General features: G+C 38.1%; 1 protein-coding gene and 1 long non-coding RNA gene across 2 annotated transcripts; both read right to left on the bottom strand.

The window, feature by feature from the left end:
* Positions 1-1,550: 1,550 nt before the first annotated feature.
* LOC125226904 lies at positions 1,551-6,846 on the bottom strand. The gene is made up of 3 exons (XM_048131083.1): positions 6,761-6,846; positions 6,323-6,555; positions 1,551-5,925 (listed from the first exon to the last, which is right to left on the bottom strand). Exons 2-3 carry the CDS (start codon positions 6,545-6,547, stop codon positions 5,647-5,649), a joined length of 504 nt encoding a protein of 167 aa, XP_047987040.1. The 5' UTR covers positions 6,548-6,555; positions 6,761-6,846; the 3' UTR covers positions 1,551-5,646.
* Positions 6,847-17,805: 10,959 nt separating this feature from the next.
* LOC125226905 lies at positions 17,806-21,274 on the bottom strand. The gene is made up of 7 exons (XR_007177132.1): positions 21,038-21,274; positions 20,523-20,637; positions 20,154-20,322; positions 19,502-19,645; positions 18,836-18,913; positions 18,576-18,702; positions 17,806-18,187 (listed from the first exon to the last, which is right to left on the bottom strand). It is a non-coding gene; the product is annotated as an uncharacterized LOC125226905 (long non-coding RNA).
* Positions 21,275-22,522: the final 1,248 nt, after the last annotated feature.

Here is a 22,522-nt window from a genome sequence, read left to right on the forward strand (position 1 = left end):
ACACAGCTTTCAAAAAAAAAAAACTAAATCGAAATCGGTTCATCCGTTCGGGAGCTACGATGCCACAGATAGACACACACACAGACAGACAAACAGACAGACAGACAGACACGTCAAACTTATAACACCCCGTCGTTTTTGCGTCGGGGGTTAAAAAAGAGTAAAAAACTCAAGTATACAATTTTGGCTCGAATGAACCGAGTAGCGCCATCTCTCGTACGATCTGGTATTATGAAAGGATGCGAGTGAAATAAAGCCAAAGAGTTGCAAACTTTGGTAACCTTACTTACGTCGTAATGTACACAATCCTGACACAGATGGCGTTGTATTCAATCCACGTTGAGGTGTACTTGTTCGATCACAGAGGGCGTTAAACTCAATCTTGTTAAATATTCTTTGCGACTTACCATACATTACTAATTTTTATTAGGTTTAAACTAATTTTTTATGCATTAGGAGTAGGAGGCAAACGAGCAGACAGGTCACCTGATGGTAAACGATCACTGCCGCCCATGGACACTCGAAACTCGAAACACCAGTGGATCAAGTGTCACGGAAATCATCCCAGTTGAAAAATAAATACTGTAGACTATGATATATTGTGATAGCGCTTCGTTAATTTTCCTGTCTTCAATTATTGAATACAAATTGTGACTGTATTCATTCCGTAGTATTATAAAGACATTTCAAATCAAAATCAATGTTATCTATAAATAAATAAATTTAGGTACTTAATCTGACAAAAAATAACTTACTTAGGTAATGCGTTTTCACATTATCCGATTCGATATGGGGCCGATTTTTGAGTCTCACTGTCACTAAAATACCGGTTGAAAACGGTGAATTGCCTATTATTTTCAGTGACAATTTTCTGAATTCGAACGCCGTGAGACTCAAAAATCGGCCCCATGTCGGCAGGATTTCAAAGATGGGGGCTTAAATGTATGGGATATCGGTCCTACATCCGATATCGGCTCGGATAATGTGAAAACGCACTTAGCCAGTAATCATTACCTAAAATTTTATTTCGAGTCGATCTAGTTAATAATTAATATTTCTTCAACGATGCCTTTGGAAAATTTTAAAATATTTGCTTTGCTTTATAATCTTTAATGGAAATAGAATTCCAAAATAGTGCTTGTGCATATAAATTTCCCAAAAACTTAAACTCATTGGGAACTTGCCGCGTTTCCGCATCATTAACATAATATGTGCTAAAGTGACACGTTGTCTACGCTAATTCTGACGCCTACAAACATTAAACAGCCGTGTCATCGCTTGGCGTCGTGCCAAAAATAAATGTTTACGCCATGGAAACGTGATCAATTTGTTATTGTGTATGGATGATTTCGTAATCGACTTTTTTATCTGTAGCTCGAGTTTCAATCGTTCTTATGACATACCTACATACTAAGTTTCTCTTTAAAAAATATTGCCATGTAACTTTTATATTTATTTACTTCTGGTACCACTTTTATAAGGTAAAAGAAGGAAGGAAAAAAATCAATCGGGAGTTATTGGGGATACAGAGTTGATAACAAACAACGATGTACATATAAAAATATTTTATTAAAAACATTTTGGTAACATTTAATAAGAACACTTAGGTAAAAATAAATCGACTTCAAAATCATTTAAAAAGAACAGCCTGGACTGGAAGTTCACGGGGGAAGCCGGAACAGCAAAAAACTAAAATAAATAAAAACAATAATAACACTCTAGGCAGAGACATGTCTAATTGACAACCAGAATTAAGGCATCGCAAGAATAATTATTAAGTACGATAAAATACCTACGGCTATTATTATAATTACAACAAATAAACGCCTAGTGTCTATCGTTCAGTTGTGAATGCGCGCGGGTCAACCCGCGGTGGCTGCGGATGCGGGGGCTGCCAGGGCCGAGTCTAGGGCAAACAGAGGCCTCTCGTAGATCATTAGGTGGGCCACATTTTAGGCCTAAAGGCAGTCGACATAGCCTCTCTTGGTAACGCGACCCCGTAGAGCCCGCACACCCACAGCGCCGCAGACAGACTGTTTCTTGGCAGGGAACTTACATAGAGTATTATTGCCACTAACATTATTTCACTTCACGCACGAGACAACTTGCTTGCCACTACGCTGTAATTATACGTCACTAAATACTAAAACATCCCAATTATAAGAAGCTATGTTAAAATTTTACCTAACTAATAATAATATTAACATCTTCGGCTAATTTTGATACTAGAATGATATAACATCATCTCATATTGTACTCTTAACATTACGCTGGATTAAATTAAAAGTGAGGAATTAAATATGTTATATATAATATTGCAAGCATTACTGAGATTGTGCACGTTACGTGGTTGATGAATAGTAACATCGTTGACTTATGTGATACGGAGGAAGATCGCTTACATACTGAAGTGGCGGGCCCGCGGCCCGCGGGCGCGCGGACCGCCCTACGCGGCTACATAAACAGACAGTCACAAAGATTAAATTACGAGCATTGGCACTTTCAATATTACATCTTAATTACACTCTCGAAATAGCACTGCATATCAATAATTCAATAACCAACTTAAAAACTAAATTCAGATCAGTCATTTATGATATCACATCAAAATAAACAGGGAAATACATATGTGATAGATTGGATATACTATATAATAAATATTATATTCTTTTCAAAAGAGGTATTAATTTTCTTTAGGGTTACTAAAAATATTGAGCTCTGCGCCGCGCGCGGCGCACTATATCACCACAATACGAGAACAACATTGAACCAATAAGATTTGGTACTTGGGAGTTTTCCTCCGAGTTAATCTATTTCGCTAAACCTACATAATGCTTATCAGTTATACGTAATACACACTGGGCACTCAGGCGCTGCGCCGGCCCACTGGGCGGCGCGGCGGTCGCGAGGCCTAGGCAAAAAACCCTTTCATCCTTATACAATTTTCAATACAAAAATACTGCCATTTGACTACAGTTCAATGAGAAAAAAATATTTGTCATAATATTAATGAACAATAGATAGAATACAACGCAATAATATTATGTATAATATCGTGTATATGATTTGACTAAGCAAAATAAAATGCATACAATTGAAATGATTAAAAAGTTGTAAAATCACTTTGAAGACACATAGTAATGGAAGGTTCAATTGATATTTTAGATTGCGTTCAATAAATAGCACAACGACCAATGATTTGGCATGTGGACTAAACAAACATTAACAACTACCCCCGACTGACAACTTAAAACAAAACTGGAATGCACTTATTGCATCGCACCTCGGCCTCACTCTGGTAGGGCTGCGGGAATACACCACTAAAATTAACGTATGGAGATATTCACAACAAGAGCTAGTCTTACAACTGTGCGTATCGCTCCAATACTTTCCTTTGAACTACATTCGATTACAGCTTTGTCATTTCTAAACTAAAAATAATATGAATGCAACATTTGATTTAAATAATAATTTGATAACAACCATTTTGTGAGTATGTGTGACTGTATATAGCACACTAGGCGCTGGGCCCGAGCCTGCCACTCGGTCCCGAACAGAGGCATACGAATATATCACTGTTAGCTGCATTCTGAGATCCATGCTATATGTTCAGTCATGACTCACTGAATCATAATACATAAATACAAATTTTGTACAACTTTTTCCTACACTTTTAAGTTATATGTGTTCATAGCCCAGAAAATTATTACACATAGAGACTAATTTGCGTGATGACTCATCTAGATAAATTAACTGATAAAATGCAATGAAATGTATCTTTGTGATAAAGGTGCCGATTTGGGAATACATTTGGCTACTGTAAAATAACAATGAAATAAATATATGGATGTTGGTCCCTTCCAAAATATTAGCCAAACACGTTAAGCGATATCGATAGAAATATAAATTAAATTTTGAATACTACATACTGTATTGTCTCATATCAACATCTTTTTTTATAAAAATAACTTTGTGGGAAATATGTCAACATTATTGTGTACAAATACTCCAGTTCCAATTTAAAGCTGATCACAACATAGCAGAACTAAAGTTGCACAAAAGGACAGCATCATAATTATCCATTATACTTAGTATGTTTTACTTACATGTAATTGAAGAGACTCACACTATTAAATATCTTGACTAAATTAAGAGACCACGAATATTACATTTATATATGCACATACATAGAGATATTGCCAGTCTGTTAACACACTTACTATAATTTCACTAGAAACCCAGCATCTGGGTGCATCAATGACTCAAACGATTTAAAACGGTCTGTAACAACTACTAATACCTTAGAATATCTAATCACTGCATTAATTTGTGATGATATGCACTGATAAACCCACTCGACTGTGATCCATGGGTGATTAGTTACATGAAGTGAGTTGTTCGAGCTTTCTACTCTCGTCAGGAATAAATTAGGGCTTGTGTCAAGATCATATCTTCTAGATAATATGTCATCACTATTATTATGTTATGCTCGGACGGTAAATCCAACAATCGTCATATTAAACCTTAAGTTAACCTACAGCTTGGCTTTTAAATTCGTGCCTATCTTGTCAAAATCGTTACCTTAAATAACATCCGAGAAGCAGCCTTTTGGTTAGTAACGATGACCCTAAATATAAATGACTGTGGAATATATCTAAATTACTTCTAGACTAAACATTATTATAAAACAATATTTAAATAATAACTATTATGTGTAATGGTGGGAAGTAGTAACTCATAATAATATAAGTATATGTCCATAATTTAAATATTGCTTTAAGAGTAATTAGTCAAAAACCCTGAAGGCTGGCTACATCCAGTCCCACGAGGTTTCATACTTATCAAAGTAAGTTGCGTAACCAACAATTTATAGTTAATATTATATGCTCATTAAACAAATAGATTCTTTGGATAACATATTATTAACATTTCTAAGAGGAACTAAGTGTAGCATAATATATTATTTTGAATCTTTAACAGTCTTTAAAATTATTGTTAGGTTGATGTGATTGTTATTTTTCAATACTTTTCTTTTTTTATAATAGAGGGATCTACAAATGCTAAATTGGAACAAGTGTGCAAAATCTTATGGCATTGCAAGTTCATTTTATAGTATTAATTAACCCTAGCTTTAAATTTATCACATAAATAAGTTAAAACAAAAACAAAAAGTTGAGCATCGTCACGCAAAACATTCTAAGAATTGTCAAAAATTGTCTTTGTTTAAATTAAGATCACAGTATAAGTCACGATTAAAATGTAACTCTAGGAATGCGCGAGACGATAGCCATATACATATTCCACAGTCATCCGTAGGACCGGGCCACACCAGGGCTTTTCATCACACAATAAATAGGAAGATGTCACCAAGCCTCGACTCCAGTTCTTTATAAACAAATTCATATAAAGCATTTTAGTACCAACAACAAAAAACATCATAAGAAAGGTACCCCAATTCCCAGCCATTTTTATAAAAAACGGAAGGTTGTCACTAGAGATAAAATAAACATTCTTAAACTGGAGTCAAAAGCTTCTAGATAGTAGATGATAAGCACCACTAAGTGACAAAAGAGAAGTTGATATGCACCCTGATGTGTCCCAGTCATACCCACTCCCCGTTTGTTCAGTTTATGCTGCACCAACACGTCAATCTGTGGCAGCAACTACCCAAGAGAAGCCGCAGTGACGGCAAGAGTCGTTTACATACTGTGTGCGAGTTCCAAATGGGCCCAGGCGGTGGTACTGGGAACGGTTTGCGAAGAACAATGCCGGGTTGTTAGGGGGCAGCACCGTAGCTCGGTAGTTCCACCGCGGATCCGTGAGGTTAGGCATCAAATTCAAAATGTCTCTGCCTCCATAACTGATTTTGATCTCCTCGATTTCTTTCGGTCGAGGCTGAGGCTGCGCAACGGGCTCGAATATCTTCTGAAACCATTTAAATCAAATCAATTCTTGGAATAACAAGCCAACTTTGTAAGGATTCGATCAAAATTACGCGCACAGAGATTACTCGTGTTTGTTTTGCGCAAATTACGGACCGTCGTACATGGCGTTCCGCTTCGACAAAGACGTCGACAGTATACATAGCGCTATAATAGCACAGATACCCGTTATAATGTACATCTTAAACGATTCCGATAAGAATATGTTCAATCACCAGTGTGAACATGTGACAAAAATATCTCCATAATCACGCGTCAATAACGATCATAACATTGATAGCGTAATGTAGACATTCGCCATTACGGAATATTATGAAAATAGAGGGGTCAAGGCCAGGACGAACGCAAACAAATATTGCAAATTTTTCCGACTCGCTTACCTTTTCAGTAGTCTGAGGGCTTGAGGGCAGGGAATCGCTGTTCACCGACTCAGACTTGATAGAGCCCAGCGAACCGATACCACTGGATTCGCTGGAGACAGACGGACTCGGGCTCGTCTGCGATTGAGACAAACCCGCTATGTCGATTATGTGCCCGAATGAGCTGAATGAATAGAAATTGTCCGTCTCCAATCCAGCTAAAGGTAGTGCCACGCTCAAAGCCATGTCTGTATCTGAAAATCACGACAGTATTGTAATTACACGTGCATAGAATACCACTACGTGCGAACATTTATTAGCTATGTTGACAGAATACAACGCGCCAAACTGTTTCTACGTGATCACAGAACTTAATACACTACTTCTCTCGGTTCACACAAAACTAAGATTTAATTATTTCAATATCACACGAAATGTAACGAATAAAACAACAATTACCGAATAGCAAAATCCTAAATATGCACAAAGCCTCGACGTAGTTGAAAGAAATCGAACATCCATGAAGTGAAGTTAGCTGTATACCTGAGTTGCGTTGCGTGCTCCGTCGAGCGCCAACCGGAAGTTGCTCGGTCGATAAAGTAGGCAACTACGCAGTAAATATTTGATTACATTTATAAAGTGTAATACAGTAATAAATAGTATAATTTAAATAATATGATATCATTATTAATATAAATATTTTTCATACATATAATTAGCTTTTTACAGCTTTACTTATAATTACGAAACGTTGGAGTTCAAAGCGCCATCTATGTCGTCGCACCGTGAAGCTACTGAAGAGAGAAGTTGTCGCTATGCTGCTTGTTTGGTGCAGACTAAATACGATAGGTGTCTCTGAATGTAGATTGCTAAGCATAGTATGTATTAGTTCAGTCTACAGTCACAGATGGCTCTGTTTACAATAGTATTTTCACCACACTGAAAAGTTCTATTGTTTCTTCGGAAACTGATATCGCGGGATGAGAAAGTTGTATTTTATCCAACAGAGTGTAAAGTAATTTGATACAAATTTTAACTGAATATCCTAAGCTGGCTGGTAGAACTGATTTTCAAATGTAAATTATACATGTTTACCTATAATTTACATACCTAGTATTTTCATCGTATTGGAGTCGTGAAGAATTCCGTGTTTCACTCGGTGGCAAAATGCCTTAAAACCCTCGCAACGCTCAAGATTCCACATTCCAAATTTGTTGTTCCTAATAAGTACAGTATCGATATTACCGTGCGCCTTTTAGAATAATTTCACAGAATAAATAATGTACCTAACCAATCAGCAGCCAGTGTATCATGCCCTTCATCACCTATTGCCATCAAACATGGCTAAGAACATTCTCAACTAATTGATCTTTCAAAAAAAAAAAAAAACTAAATACATATACTTAAATCGGTTCATCCGTTCGGGAGCTACGCCAATAACGCACTTAGCAAATAACAAGCGAAAGATTCCATTTGAACCGCGAGCGTAGAAGTGGAATCTTGAGTGTTGTGAGGGTTACACGGCACGAAGGTTAAAAAAACTTTGCTACCGAGTGAAACACTAAATTTTTCACCACGAATAAAATACCAAATTTAAAACATCAAACTGAATAAAATCTCTCATTTAATTATTAAATATTATGATTCAAGATCATCATTTAGAGGTCAAATCTAACATCCAGCTTAGACACCAAGTTAAAATTAGTATGAATAATTTCACTCTTGAGGATAAATTGCAGACGAATCAAGTGAGCCTTTACCAGTTGGCGTGGTAAAATTAGTTATTTGTTATACAAGGGGGCAAAGTTGTATTTTAACGCCGAGTGTGGAATTGAAAAACGAGCAAGTGAAAGGATTCTATAGTTGAACCACGAGCGAAGCGAGTGGTTCGAGAATAGAATCCTGAACTTGCGAGTTTTTTAACACACGAGAAGTAAAATACATTTGCACCCGAGTGTAACACAAAACTTTTCCCCTCACTATAGCGAGGAAACTACAACGCAAAAAATATGTTTATCACTGCTTCCAGTAGTTCCACAGGTGGTAAATCATCTTTATTACTAGATTAACCTACTTTTATCAATTTTAAAGCAGTTAATTTGACTTTATTCAAGGTCAAATTACTTTACTCACTAGTGGATAAAATGCGTTTTTACCCGCTGGTATTAAAGGACAAAACACGTGTTTCCGAGCTAGTGAGGGGAAATAGTTATTTGTTTTACAAGGGGGCAAAGTTGTAACCGCACGTGACAATATTGATACCCAAGCAAGCGATATTGAACCGCGAAATCCTTCTCCATACCAACAGTACCGACACGAACAAAATACTGACTATAAAACTTCAAACTAAATCAAATCCATCAATTTAAATATTTAATAATTAATTATGATTCAAAATCGTCATTTAAAGGTAAATTTGTATGGAATTGCTATGCACTCTTGAGGATAAAATACAATTTTGCTATAAACAGATGTTTTCAAATAACAAACTAAGCCTTTACCTGGTGTTGTGAAAATGTCTTTACAATAAGAGTATATTCCGTCGTTCCGGGGTAAGCTCTTAGTTCTATTTGTCCTACACCTACCATTTTGCCAGTCTATCTGGGGTCGGGTCTTCCCGCACCAATAATTCTATTTTGTTGTCTATGGGTTAATGTTTTGCCTTTGCATCTCTCTCTGCACCTTAGACCACCAATACCACCATGTTGAAGGCGGTCTATCACTTCCCTTCGGTTGTTCTGGGAGATTATGGGATGGATTTGATCACGCCGCATTACGTGTTCGTACCAATGTAGTAAATTACGATCACCGTACCTATATTCATATATACAGGGTGCCCGGTAATTAATGGACAACCATTTAACCACCAAGAGGGCACCTTATACTGGTCCAGAAAATCGACTTTAAGGTTTAGTAAGCCGCCTGGTTTTCGAGATTTTCACACTTTTAAAAATTTTAATACTACCTAAAATTTTAAAAAGTGTGAAAATCTCGAAAACCAGGCGACTTTTACTAAACCTTAAAGTCGATTTTCTGGACCAGTATAAGGTGCCCTCTTGGTGGTTAAATGATTGTCCATTAATTACCGGGCACCCGGTATATTCATATTTATTTATTGCATCCATGGTGCGCCTTCCCTTCCCACGTGTAGTCGTGTAACTATCGTACGACGTTCTTCAGTACATAAGTGGACTTTGATTGAAGTTTAGGCACGAGTGGCACGACATACGCAGTAGGCACATAATGAACCACTTCTCTCACTAGTTCGATAAAAGAGCGTCATGTGTACTGAAAAATACGAAATATGATGCTGTCCGACAAACACCTTGTCATAGTAAAATCGACTTTGTAATAATCGTATGTAATAATAGATTTTACCATGACTGACACATATTCACTAATACATAAATATTTTTATCACATTAAATGAATAAGTATTACGCCGTGTCTTGCGTGGGCGACGGTCGCGCGACCGTCGCCGTCGCGTCTCATACTTCCATATCGATAAGATTTGATTTCGTATGCGTCGCATCGCCGTCGCGCGACCATCGCGCGACCGTCGCCCACGCAAGCCACGGCGTTACATGTCTTCTTAGTATATCGTCATCAAAAAAGTACCCAATTTTGCAGAGGTTTGAAACACAAGGTTGTATTTTATCTGGATATAAAGTAAAACCAGTAAAATCATAGATAGATGTATAGAAACCCCTAGATGAATATGACTGGTAGGTTACGACAATAAATAAGTGATAGCGGTGCCGTAGCCGAATGGCATTTCTGCGACGCGAAACGAGAACGAAACGCCGCGAAAGGTAGTCTGGCTCTGTCGCGCCAATATGCAAGAGCGATAGAAATAGATATCTACGAGCGTTTCGTTTCGTGAGCGTATTTGTGCATTCGGCTAAGCACGCCTTATTAAACATTCGTAGGTACAGTCGAGTTCATAAATATGTGTAGATTTCTTCACCTTAAGGCCGTTTTCACATTATCCGATCCGATATCGGATGTAGGAAGGATGTAAAATGTAAGATTTATGCGCTTCCAGGTCTTCATTTATGTATTTAATAGATCATTATTACTAAAAAACGATATAAAACGCAAAAATTGCGGATTTAATGCAGATGGCACTCTCCTACAACAGTTTTTGTCCGAGGCACCATCGAACTGCCGATATCGGCAGGACGCTTCCGACATTTTTGGCATGCCGGACCCCCCGCCAGCTGTCGGCCGATAATATTTGTGTGTGTGCGTATATAATGTAGGTATACGTTTGTAGTAGTGTGCGTGACAAAAATGGCGTCTATTAAACAGCTGTTAATGATGAATTTCTGTTGAAAAAAAAAGATTGTAATTCATCGGTCCGAATTGCGGATACAAATTTTTTCATCTTTTAGCAGATATAGTTAAATGTAAAATTATTTATTTTACCTGCCACTCTTGAGTATTTTTATGCTCGTTATTTTAATTTTACAATAAAATATTTGAAATATGGTGCTTATAATTATTAAATATAAAACTTAAAAAAAAAAATTTGATACAAAATCATACTTCATTGATTTGGAACAATGCGTTTTATCGGACCGACATCCGACACTATCGGAAGCGTTTATCGGATGTAGGATGTCGGTCCTACATCCGATATCGGATCGGATAATGTGAAAACGGCCTAACTCGTTGCAATAAGGTGAAAAAATGTACACATATTTATGAACTCGACTGTACCTACAGAATTTTCATAAAAAATAGTTTATGAAATTTAAAAATTTTCAGTTTATAATATATGGCAAGTACGGATCGAGCGTTGTATCAGCTCGTTTAGGACTCTCATTGCAAAGCTGATTTGCTTCAGGGGGGGTAACAATCGCCCCCGAGTAATGCGCTTTGTGAACCAGGCGTTCGCGGGGACGGATATCAGCCCCCGTGACTATTTGGCTAATGTCACAGAACGCATCGACTTTCTGAAGCAGAAAGTCTATGCATGGGCAAACCGTATTCGCCGCTACAGAAAGCGTGTGGACCGATTCCAGCAGAATCGTCTTTTCCAAAGCGACCAAAGGAAGGTATACCGAAGGTGGGAGGAAACCGACAATCGTGTGTCCGACGTGCGGCTGCCGGATACTACTGTCATGTCTGATTTCTGGCGTAGCATCTGGTCGGTGCCCGTCGAGCACACGGAGGGCGAGTGGATGACCGTTGTCGAACGTGAGTGCGAGAACATCGAACCTATGGGGGCTATCACCATCAGCCTCGACGACGTAAGTTGTGCCATCCGTGCAGCCCAGAACTGGAAAAGTCCTGGGCCGGACGGATTGCACAACTTCTGGCTAAAATGGTTTCGATGCTCGCACTCGCGGTTGGCAATGCAATTCCAACAAGCCCTCGAGCTTGGTTCTCTCCCACCTTCCTTAACAACTGGTGTTACCTTCCTGCTCCATAAGTCCGGTAGTACTACGGAAGCAAAAAACTACAGACCCATTACGTGCTTGCCTACACTTTACAAGCTCCTTACATCCATTTTGAGAGCAAAAATTAACGCGCATATTGTCGCTAACAACATTCTGGCCACCGCTCAAAATGGATGTAGGGTTGGGTCCCGTGGTACTAAAGAGCTCCTCCTCATAGACATGACCATTTGCCAACAAGTTCGGTGGAACAAGGGGGCCATCTCGGCCGCTTGGATTGACTATAAGAGGGCCTATGATTCGGTGCCTCACTCATGGCTGAGAAGGGTATTGGAGTTGTATAAACTTGACGCAGCTTTAATATCCTTCCTGGCTGCATGTATGAGGCAGTGGACCACAGTCCTTCGTCAACCAGGAGGCAGGGATGCCCCTGGCCCGCACGACTTCATAAGGATTGAGCGAGGAATATTCCAGGGTGACAGTCTGAGTCCATTATGGTTCTGCCTAGCTCTGAATCCCCTCAGCACGTTGCTGAAGGATTCTGGGTTAGGTTGCCGGCTTCGGAGAGAGGGTGAAGTCATCTCTCACCTTCTGTACATGGACGATCTCAAACTATTTGCACCGAACACCCATGACCTGATGGTGCTATTGAAAACCACAAAAGTTTTCAGTACCGCCATCAGAATGGAGTTTGGTGTCGATAAGTGTGCGGTTATGCATGTACAGCGGGGGAGGTTGTAAATTCAGAAAATTTACAACTTTCTGAGACGATGTCGTTCAGATCTATCTCTGAATCAGAAACCTATCAGTACCTTGGTATGTCACAGTCGTTGGGTATTGAGGATGTTGGCATTAGACAGTCGGTGGAGGAGCGCTTTTTCAGTCGGCTCACAAAAGTCCTTTTTAACAGTCTTTTGTCAGGACGCAACAAAGTGCGCGCCTTTAACGCCTGGGTAATGCCTCTACTCACATACTCCTTTGGCATACTAAGGTGGACCCAGACTGAGCTGGACGCCCTGGATCGGAGGGTCCGGTTACTGCTTACCACACACCGTATGTTACACCCGCGCTCGTCTGTTATGAGATTGTACATCCCACGGAAGTGCGGAGGTCGAGGCTTCCTAAACGCCAAAGATCTCCACAACCGTGAGGTGTACAATCTCAGGAATTACTTCCTTAACAACGAGTGTGGGATGCATCGTGATGTGGTGGCAGTAGACGGAAACCTCACGCCACTCTCCTTGGCGAAAGAGAACTGGCGCAAACCTGTGGTACTAAGTACTACGGACCGCAGGGCGGTATGGGAGAGCAAGCAGCTACACGGGCGGTTCTACAAGGCGCTCACGGGACCCGATGTAGACCTGCTCGCATCGGTGAACTGGTTACGATTCGGGGACCTCTTCGGAGAAACCGAGGGTTTTGCCTGTGCAACTGCGGACGAAGTTATGATGACGAACAACTACCGGAAATATATCCTGAAGGACGGTACGGTCGACATTTGTCGGGCATGCCGCCGTCCCGGAGAGTCACTCAGGCATATCATCTCCGGTTGTTCTCATCTAGCTAACGGTGAGTACTTGCACAGGCATAATCTCGTAGCCAGGATCATTCACCTAGAATTAAAATGAATAAAGAGAATATAAAGAAAGCCTAGCCTAAGAATTAAAATGAATAAAGAGAATAAAAAATATAAAACGTAAACCAAGTGTCTCATTACTTTTGTACCAACCCAATAATATCTACCAGTGGCGGGTCATCGAAACAGCTCGATTCCCTACGGGTTCCCTAAAATTCTCCAGTATCTGTAGAAGTTCATACAAAACAGATCGCGAAAACCCCTCGGGCTTTATCAACGAAAATTTTCACGCCACGCCACTGCTATCTAATTACACATATTATGTCATAATAGTAAACACTTATTCACCATATTTATCTGCCTTAGGTACGATCTAGTAACCTAAACTACATATGAAAATAGGTTGGGTGATCAAAGCTATTTTCGCACTTTTCGATAAATTCATCCTTGATTATTATAGACGGTGCAATGCATTAGGTATGTTTAGGTATACGCAGTCGAATAGGTCTAGTTAACAATTCCAAATTTAGGCAATTCATTTGATACATAATTAGTTTATTTTGGAAATTATATTTTATCTAGGCTACGTGGCTACGTCTAAAGTTATTATCAGAATTGATATGGCGGCTTATTTCTTTATATTGTACATCTTGTAAAGCAAAAAATAACCTAAATACGATACCTAAATCAAGGATTTCTTAAATTGGCTGTTAAACACCTGTTATTATTAAATTTCTTTTTAGTGTTAATAAAGTTTAGGTATGGAGCAGTGATGTATATATAAAAAAAACAATAACACACTAATTATATATTTAAAATTGCAAACGGGACTTAATCGCGTATTTACTATGTTTTAAACACTAACTAAGTCCCGTTTGCAATTTTAAATATGTGTAAAAATCGTGAAAGTTTGAATCAGTGTTACACTAATTATAGTTAGTTTATTTTGATACAAGCCGGGAGGGCGAGTACACTCGGCCACAATAGCTTCCGCCCGGGGCTTATCATTTGCAAATATGCTTCCACTTAAGATGTCCGTTCAATAAAATAATAATAGTAAACATCCGTGCAAATGGCCGAAGGAGCGGGGGAGGGGGGGAAGGGGAGCCCGGCGGAGCCGGCGGGAAGGGGGGAGGGGGTTATCGATTCGCGCCCGCGCGACACTGTATCTATCCTCTCATCGATGCCCGCTAGCTGGCCTCACAAAGAAAGAGATAGGTTTCGCCGACTGTGATCCTTTTGTTTTTGGGCAGCGTCCGGCGAGGGGGGCGGGGGCTGAAAAATGTGAAGGGGCGCTGATTGGCCGGGCACGCCCCCCGCGCTGGAGGCTCCGGCGCTCAGTTCAAGGGCGGTTGCCGCGACGTACACTGATTTGTTTGGGTTGTCTATTTATAAACTTGAAGCTGAGCTGTCGCTCTAAGCTGTAATGTGTTGATGTTTTCACTTGTTTCAGAATGTGACTAATTTTCAGTATGCATGAAAAATATTAATAAAAATTGGGTAAAATAATAACTAATCGAATGCTCCCTCCTTCTGGTTGGCCCTCTTTACCTTAGGTATTTTAAAGTAGTGGTTACTTATCATAACCTATTCACAAAATTAAAATTTTGATAAACCCCCGACCGTGACATAGTTTACCGATTTTCATGAAACGTGGCTAAGAACACTCCCGACTAACTCAGCTTTCAAACAAAAAAACGAAATCTAAATCGGTTCATCCCTTCGGGAGCTACACACAGACAGACAGACAGACAGACAGACAGACAAACAGGCAGACAGGCAGACACTTCAAACTTATAACACCCCTTCGTGTTTACGTCGGGGGTTAAAAACCATAGGGGCTAAAACCAAATGAGTTATTTTGCCTAAAATGGGTATTATCAACTGAATTTCAGGGAGCCATACCATACTTAAATGAGATACCTTTTGCTGACTATATTTATTGTTTAAGAAATAAAAATACAAATTAGGTGACTTGTTCTTGTTAAAAACACACAATGATAGACTGATCATATATCTATAGCAATGAGGAGGCACACTGACATTTTATGCCGCCAGGCGGCGCCTGTGCAAGTGTCTAGGCATGTCACTGTCATTCATATGTGTGAGAGGGAATAGTTATTTGTTATACAAGGGGGCAAAGTTGTATTTTAACACACGAGAAGTAAAATACATTTGCACCCGAGTGTAACACAAAACTTTTCCCCTCACTATAGCGAGGAAACTACAACGCAAAAAAACCGGCCAAGAGCGTGTCGGGCCACGCTCAGTGTAGGGTTCCGTAGTTTTCCGTATTTTTCTCAAAAACTACTGAACCTATCAAGTTCAAAACAATTTTCCTAGAAAGTATTTATAAAGTTCTACTTTTGTGATTTTTTTCATATTTTTTAAACATATGGTTCAAAAGTTAGAGGGGGGGGGGACGCATTTTTTTTCCTTTAAGAGCGATTATTTCCGAAAATATTAATATTATCAAAAAACGATCTTAGTAAACCCTTATTCATTTTTAAATACCTATCCAACAATATATCACACGTTGGGGTTGGAATGAAAAAAAAATATCAGCCTCCACTTTACATGTAGGGGGGGTACCCTAATAAAACATTTTTTTTCATTTTTTATTTTTGCACTTTGTTGGCGTGATTAATATACATATTGGTACCAAATTTCAGCTTTCTAGTGCTTATGGTTACTGAGATTATCCGCGGACGGACGGACGGACGGACGGACAGACAGACATGGCGAAACTATAAGGGTTCCTAGTTGACTACGGAACCCTAAAAATGCGTTTATCACTGCGTTCCACAGGTGGTAAATCATCTTTATTACTAGATTACACTCTAAAAAAATTTGTTTGCTCCTATCAATATTTTGATCGTCGTAGTCAAGCATCTTGATTCCATACGAGCCTGATAAGATCTTAGACAAATGGAATAAGGTAATTTTGATTGCTCTTACTTTTGCAACGTAACTGAGACAATTAAGATCTTGTTCAATAATTACATGAAAAATAATTAGGCGAACTAAATTACCTTAGTAAGTTCAACTAAGCACTTGATAATTATTATCATGATACGTAACTGTATCAACTAACGCAAACCAGTTAGTTCAACTATGACGTTGCTCAATATTAACATGGAGAATGATTGTATTAATTATTTGACCTAAATAAATTCAACTAAGAACATGATTACATCTACTTACGAACCTTGTGAGTCTGAACTAAGATATTGGTCAATTTGAATATTAATTGTTTAATCAATTCAACTAAGACATCTGTCAATATTAACATGAAGCATTACTGTATTAACTATTTAATCCGAATAAGTTCAACTAAGAACATGATTACATCTACTTACGCACCTTGTGAGACTGAACTAAGATATTTTTCTATTTGAACATGAATTGTTTAATCGATTCAACCAAGATGTAGGTCAATATTAACATGAGGCATTACTGTAGTAACCATTAAAACCAAATAAGTTCAATTAAGGACATGATTACATCGATATACACACTTTGTGAGAGTGAACTATGATATTGTTCAATTTGAATCTTTGTTTTGTTATACATTTCAACTGAGAAGCTTGTTCAGTACTATCATTCATGTTCAATTGTACTATGACTTACTTTGTCTCATTTACTAAGACAACAACCCCTTATTGATAATTGTCATAAAACACCACGGGACTGAATTAGACAAATTATGTTTTATACCTATTTACAAATACATACGTTAACTTGACAGATAACATAAAACGATTCATATCTAATTCAGGCTGGTGATGCGTTTATGAATAACGCCATAAATAAAACAAAAGTTATAAAAAAATGACATTTATTCATAATATACTTGGCACCTACTACTACTACCTACTTAGAATAAATAGTTTTTTTCTTGCGGCGGTTATCACATCACAGCTAACCTAACAACTTACAAGTTCAATGGAGGAAGAAATCGAAATTTTAAAAACATGGGAGTTGGAGAACTTAAGACGCTACAGGAGCGAAAATGCTAAAATGGAAAGGAGCCCCCTTTCAATTTGGGAATTCAAATTTAATATACAAGTGTTATTAACTAGATTTATCGAAAAAAAATGTCCATTAAGAACTCAGTTAAAAAATATTGCGAAAAAATCTTTAAAATCGAGGTTCCGCTCTCGACTGTTTCCCCCTTCAAAATTAAGTCAATCGTAACTAAATTTGAGAATCTGAATAACAATGAAATAATCAGTGTCGGACCGTTCAGTTTTTGTGGCTAATTGTTACCAATTTTGAATACCACACCTTTTTTACGCCATAATCAATAACACCGTTTTTGAAAATTTTCGATGGGCTCTAGCGTCTTTAAAAATAAGAATCTCAAAAAATCAAAACGGTCCGACACAGATAAAAATTATTATAATCTGTCTTGAAAAAATCATTGCTGTATCTTGAAAAACCAGGGAGGAAATAGTCGAGAGCGTTTGTATGGAGAATAGATCACTCCTGTATCGTCTTAATACCAGAGTTCACCAGTAAGTACAATGTATTATATTTTCATTGTATTATATATTTTGTAGCACGTATCTACTGCGTTCATAATGGACTGTCTTTCATAGATTATCGATCTGCTGACAACAACTAGAAATGATTCGATTTTTTCAAGAGACTCACCCACAACAATTATGTATGGCTGGCATGACAATCCTATTTTTTGAAGTGTGGCTATGCGAAGTTCGATGGTCTGGCTAATTTCTACACTAGAGCGGATATGCTTTATGAAACCTTCCCTTACTTCCATTTTACTGGGCTTCCAATTTTGACTTGCACCGGAACCTCGCTTCTTCTTTTGGCGGACTGCCGCAGTGTTCAGCAAAAATGGAATGGTGAGAAATCCGGCTATATTCGTTGTTTCCTCATAGGGCGCTATAAAAATGGGACTAGTTAGTAAAATATTATTACAAACGATATAATATAAGGAAAGATCAATGCGGGTAAGTGAACAGTGGGGCAACTGAAACGAGCCACGAAGGGCACGAAGGTTAAACAAACTTTGCCACCGAGTGAAATACAAAATTTTACACTACACCGACACAAACAAAATATTAACTGTAAAACATCTAACTAAATCAAATCTATCAAGCTTGAGACATCCAGTTAAAATTTGTATGAAATTTCTTTGCACTCTTGTGGACAAAATGCAGTTTTGCTATCTGTTTTTGAAGACTAAAGAGAGCCTTTGCCAGTCGGTGTGGTGAAACTAACTATTTTAACATAGACAACATCTGCTTTATCAATTTTATCATATACTTACAATTGGTAAGTGCAGTAAGTTCGACTTTTTGTATTTCAGCTGTTCCTGAAGATTTATTTTCATTGATGGAAAATTTATAAACAAATTGTCCTAGTAAATTTCATGTGCTTTTGAAGTCGTTAAGCCGCTGGAATGATAAAACAAACAATTAAAAACAAAAAGTAAAAAGAAACGAATGCAGTATTCAGTTATACATATAATAATTATTTTAAAGTTACATAGTAAAAAGTGACTTAGCTAGTTAATGTTATTATATTTACCAAAGAATATCCTTGTGGTTTTTTGAGAGCAGAATATTTTCAAAATAGTGATGCAGAGTCCAATGACTTTTCCACAATCTGAAAAATATTTAGAAACTTTACTTTTCATTTGCCTCTTTAATTAATATAATTATAATACAATTAATTACAGTCATAACCTATACACTCACAGTATAATGTATCATAATAATAAATAAATTAATTAATGTAATAGGACATTCTTACACAGATTGACTGGGTCCCACAGTAAGCTCAAGAAGGCTTGTGATGTGGGTACTCAGACAACGATATAATTAATAAACAAATAATTATATAAATAAAAAACATCCATGACTCAGGATTCTCAGGAACATACCTGTGCTCATCACACAAATAAATGTCCTTACCGGGATTCGAACCCAGAACTGCGGCTTAGTAGGGACGGTCACTTAGTCACTACTCGCTAGGCCAGCCCGGTATCTTGCCTAACAATGCAGTTATATTAAAAATATTATTGTGATAAGATGAGTATGTTACTTCAAAAATGGTTGGAATAAAATCTCTCTCTGGTATGTTGGTCTGCCTATGCAGTATTCATTTATTGAATTGAAATTCTTATAATGTTTTTTACAATAAAATACAGAACCTCCTCCTTCTAGGTAAAGAAGTCTGTTAGAAACTGCTTACCCTGGAATTATAACTGGGCTCTGCTTTCTTCTCAGCAATTGCAGATGGCACATTTTCCTTTTCCGAGGACAAGTTTTCCTTTTCTGAAGTTTCTATAACTATTAGGTCTGTGCTTATGTTAAACTCAGAAAAATCCATCAGGGTCTGGAAATGAATGATACAATTAATATCACATACCATACTACAAAATTATGAACAGCGTGGAAAAATATTTGGCCCTAGAGGAACCGTATTACATCTTTTTTTAACTCAAAGTTAATATTTTTCAATATTGCTACAATATCTATAATTGGGGGCCATTATGCTAGCAGACAAGATTTAAAATTGAAACAACTCTTAAGGGCAAAAGGTAATTATTTCTCTGTTAATTAATCTATTACAAAGGACTCCACTGAGCCTTGCCTTATATTATGAAATTACTCTCTAATTTACTAAGTTTACAGAGCCGAGGGCTAGCTACACTTGAACATGAGACTAAGGTTTTAAATTATTTAAGGGAACAAACGTGGATCAGCGAACTCTTGAGTTAAAACTACGGGTAGAAACGGTGTACGGCGGATATTAAAATAAAAGGTATAGTAACACGGAGGGTGCCAGAACCATAATTATGCCGGTTCGATGATGTAGATAAGAGTGATTGGAAAGGTCTAACCTCAAACGTGCTACGTCAGCCGCCTCAGACCACCACGACTGCCACGTCAGCCGCCTCAGAGATGGTGTCGTGTGGATGACGGCAGCGTCAGCTTGCCGCCTGTAGGTTACCGGAACACAGCGGGGAATGCTGGCGACCGGCGCGAGGATTAGGCGACGCGGCGTGAACCCTGAAATGTGTATACCAGTCTTTAAGTAAAATTCCAAAGACGGCGTCCGTGAGACTTGGATCGCCCGTAGGACAGGGGAATTGCCCCGGAATTCGAATTCCGAACGTCAACGCGTTCTGTGAAACGACCTACTGCTAATTTGGAATTACACATAACCTAAGTGACAATTTGACAAGGTTTTTAAAGAATGTACAATTTACCGTTGGTGGACAAAAGGCGAGCGGAGAGCAGTTTTGCACTTATTTCAACACCCGGGCACGCTGGGCGTCGCCTATTACCATCGGAACATGGTTTTATTAGCGTCCGATTCCGGGGCTGGAAAATATGCAACGCTTTGTTAGAAACTATCCAACTATAAGAAAATACACAACAGAATCACTATCAAAACTCACTCAAACGGGCGATTGCGCCCGATTTTGACTCGGGCTAAAGATCCCCTCGCAATTCTCTCCTGGCAAAAATAATTCCGGTCTCTCTCATTTTGACGGAACTATAGTTACCATACCAAGTCTAAATCGGCTCGCGCCGCGAAAGCACATGCCGGACGTTCAACGAAAATTGAGCCAACTTAAATGTGTATTTTATAGACAAGAAATTTAAATGTGTATTATTACGAGATTGCATCCATTATCGGCCGGGGCCGCAGCCCAGCAAGCTATTGGCCTCGTGTCATTAGCAACTTGACTAAATAATGAAAAAAATACATTGTACTTACTGGTGAATTTTCGTATTAAGTTCTCCAACTCCCATGTTTTTAAAGATTCGATCACTTACTCCATTGAACTTGTAAGTTGTTAGATCTGTGATGTGATAGATAACCGCAAAAAAATTAACACAAGACGCGTTGACAAATCACTTCGGCGTCAGTGTTGCCAACTCCGATTTTGAAAAACGCTAGGCTAATGTATAGAAGATGTCTAAAATACGTTAACATTTTTTTTTAAATGAGTCTACCTCGAATTAAAGGCATAAAGGTACTTAAAATAAATGATTAAAAATAATTCATAAATGATTAAAAATAATTCAGTACCTATCTAAAATTGAAATGCCGTCAAATGATACCTAATGTGCAGTAAAATTCACCTTTGTTATTTGGTTACGAGTCTGTTGTTTTTTAGCAATATATTTGATGGAATTTTTATTTTAACTAATAGATAGTAATCAATAGTAAAGTAATCAATAGTAAATTACGATACAAGTGCGAAAAATGGGAAATTTGAAACGAGTTGTGATTAAAACACGAACGAAGAGAGTTTTTTAAATCGACAGGAGTAGTGAATTACCTATAATACTTATTCTATTCGTACATGTATCGTACAACGTTTTACAATACATACCATAATTATGTAATAGTACATTACGATACAAGTGCGAAAAGGTGGAAGTTCGAAACGAGTGGCAATAAATTAAAACACAACAGAAGGGAGTGTTCTAAATCAACACGAGTTACGAATTTCCTTTTCGCACGTGTATGGTACGACGTTTTTCAGTACAGATGGTCCTCCGAAGTTTCGACCTGACAAGAAATGAATCACTTTTCACACTAGTGCGTAAAAAACGCAACATCTGTACTGAAAACTATATTATAAGTCAATAAAAATATATATTAGCCCCAGTGTCAATATATTGTAAGTAATATATTATATGTTGCCCGTGTGGTGACGGGTTAAGAATTTCACAACCCCTTTCTTCCCGTGGGTGTCGTAGAAGGCGACTGTGGGATACCTATGGGTTAAATTGTGGCGTAGGCGAGAGGCTGGCAACCTGTCACTGCAATGTCACAGTTTCGTTTTCTTTCAATCCCTTATTTGCCAAGAGTGGCACTGAAACGAGTAGATTCATGTGCTACCCCTTCATGGGATACAGGCGTGATTGTATGTATGTATGTATGTATATTATAAGTCATAATTTATTGATTATTTCTCCTCATTTCCTCGCAAATTAGGACAAATTAAATAAATATACTAAAGCAATCTAAGCCTTGGAATGCTTGAATTTTCTGCCTTAACATGTACCTATATAATTATATGCTTAAAATCCTTGCACTTTAAGATGAAGCCTCACGCGCCACGCCGAGTCACGTGATCACGCGTATATATATAGCGTAACCGAAATTGCTCTAGTGTGGCTTCACCCTTTAGGGCTTCTAGATAGAACTTGCTACAGGCTCTGCGCTGCTTTATCCGGCACTGCGTCTGAG

This window comes from Leguminivora glycinivorella, chromosome 6 (genome assembly GCF_023078275.1).
Source record: "Leguminivora glycinivorella isolate SPB_JAAS2020 chromosome 6, LegGlyc_1.1, whole genome shotgun sequence".
Taxonomy (NCBI): Eukaryota; Metazoa; Arthropoda; class Insecta; order Lepidoptera; family Tortricidae; genus Leguminivora; species Leguminivora glycinivorella.

Coding starts and splice junctions, on each gene's coding strand:
- LOC125226904 (XM_048131083.1), bottom strand. CDS start 6,547: ATGGCTTTGAGCGTGGCACTACCTTTAGCTGGATTGGAGACGGACAAT. Junction 5,926..6,322: donor GCCCTCAGACTACTGAAAAG/GTAAGCGAGTCG, acceptor AAATGGTTTCAG/AAGATATTCGAGCCCGTTGC.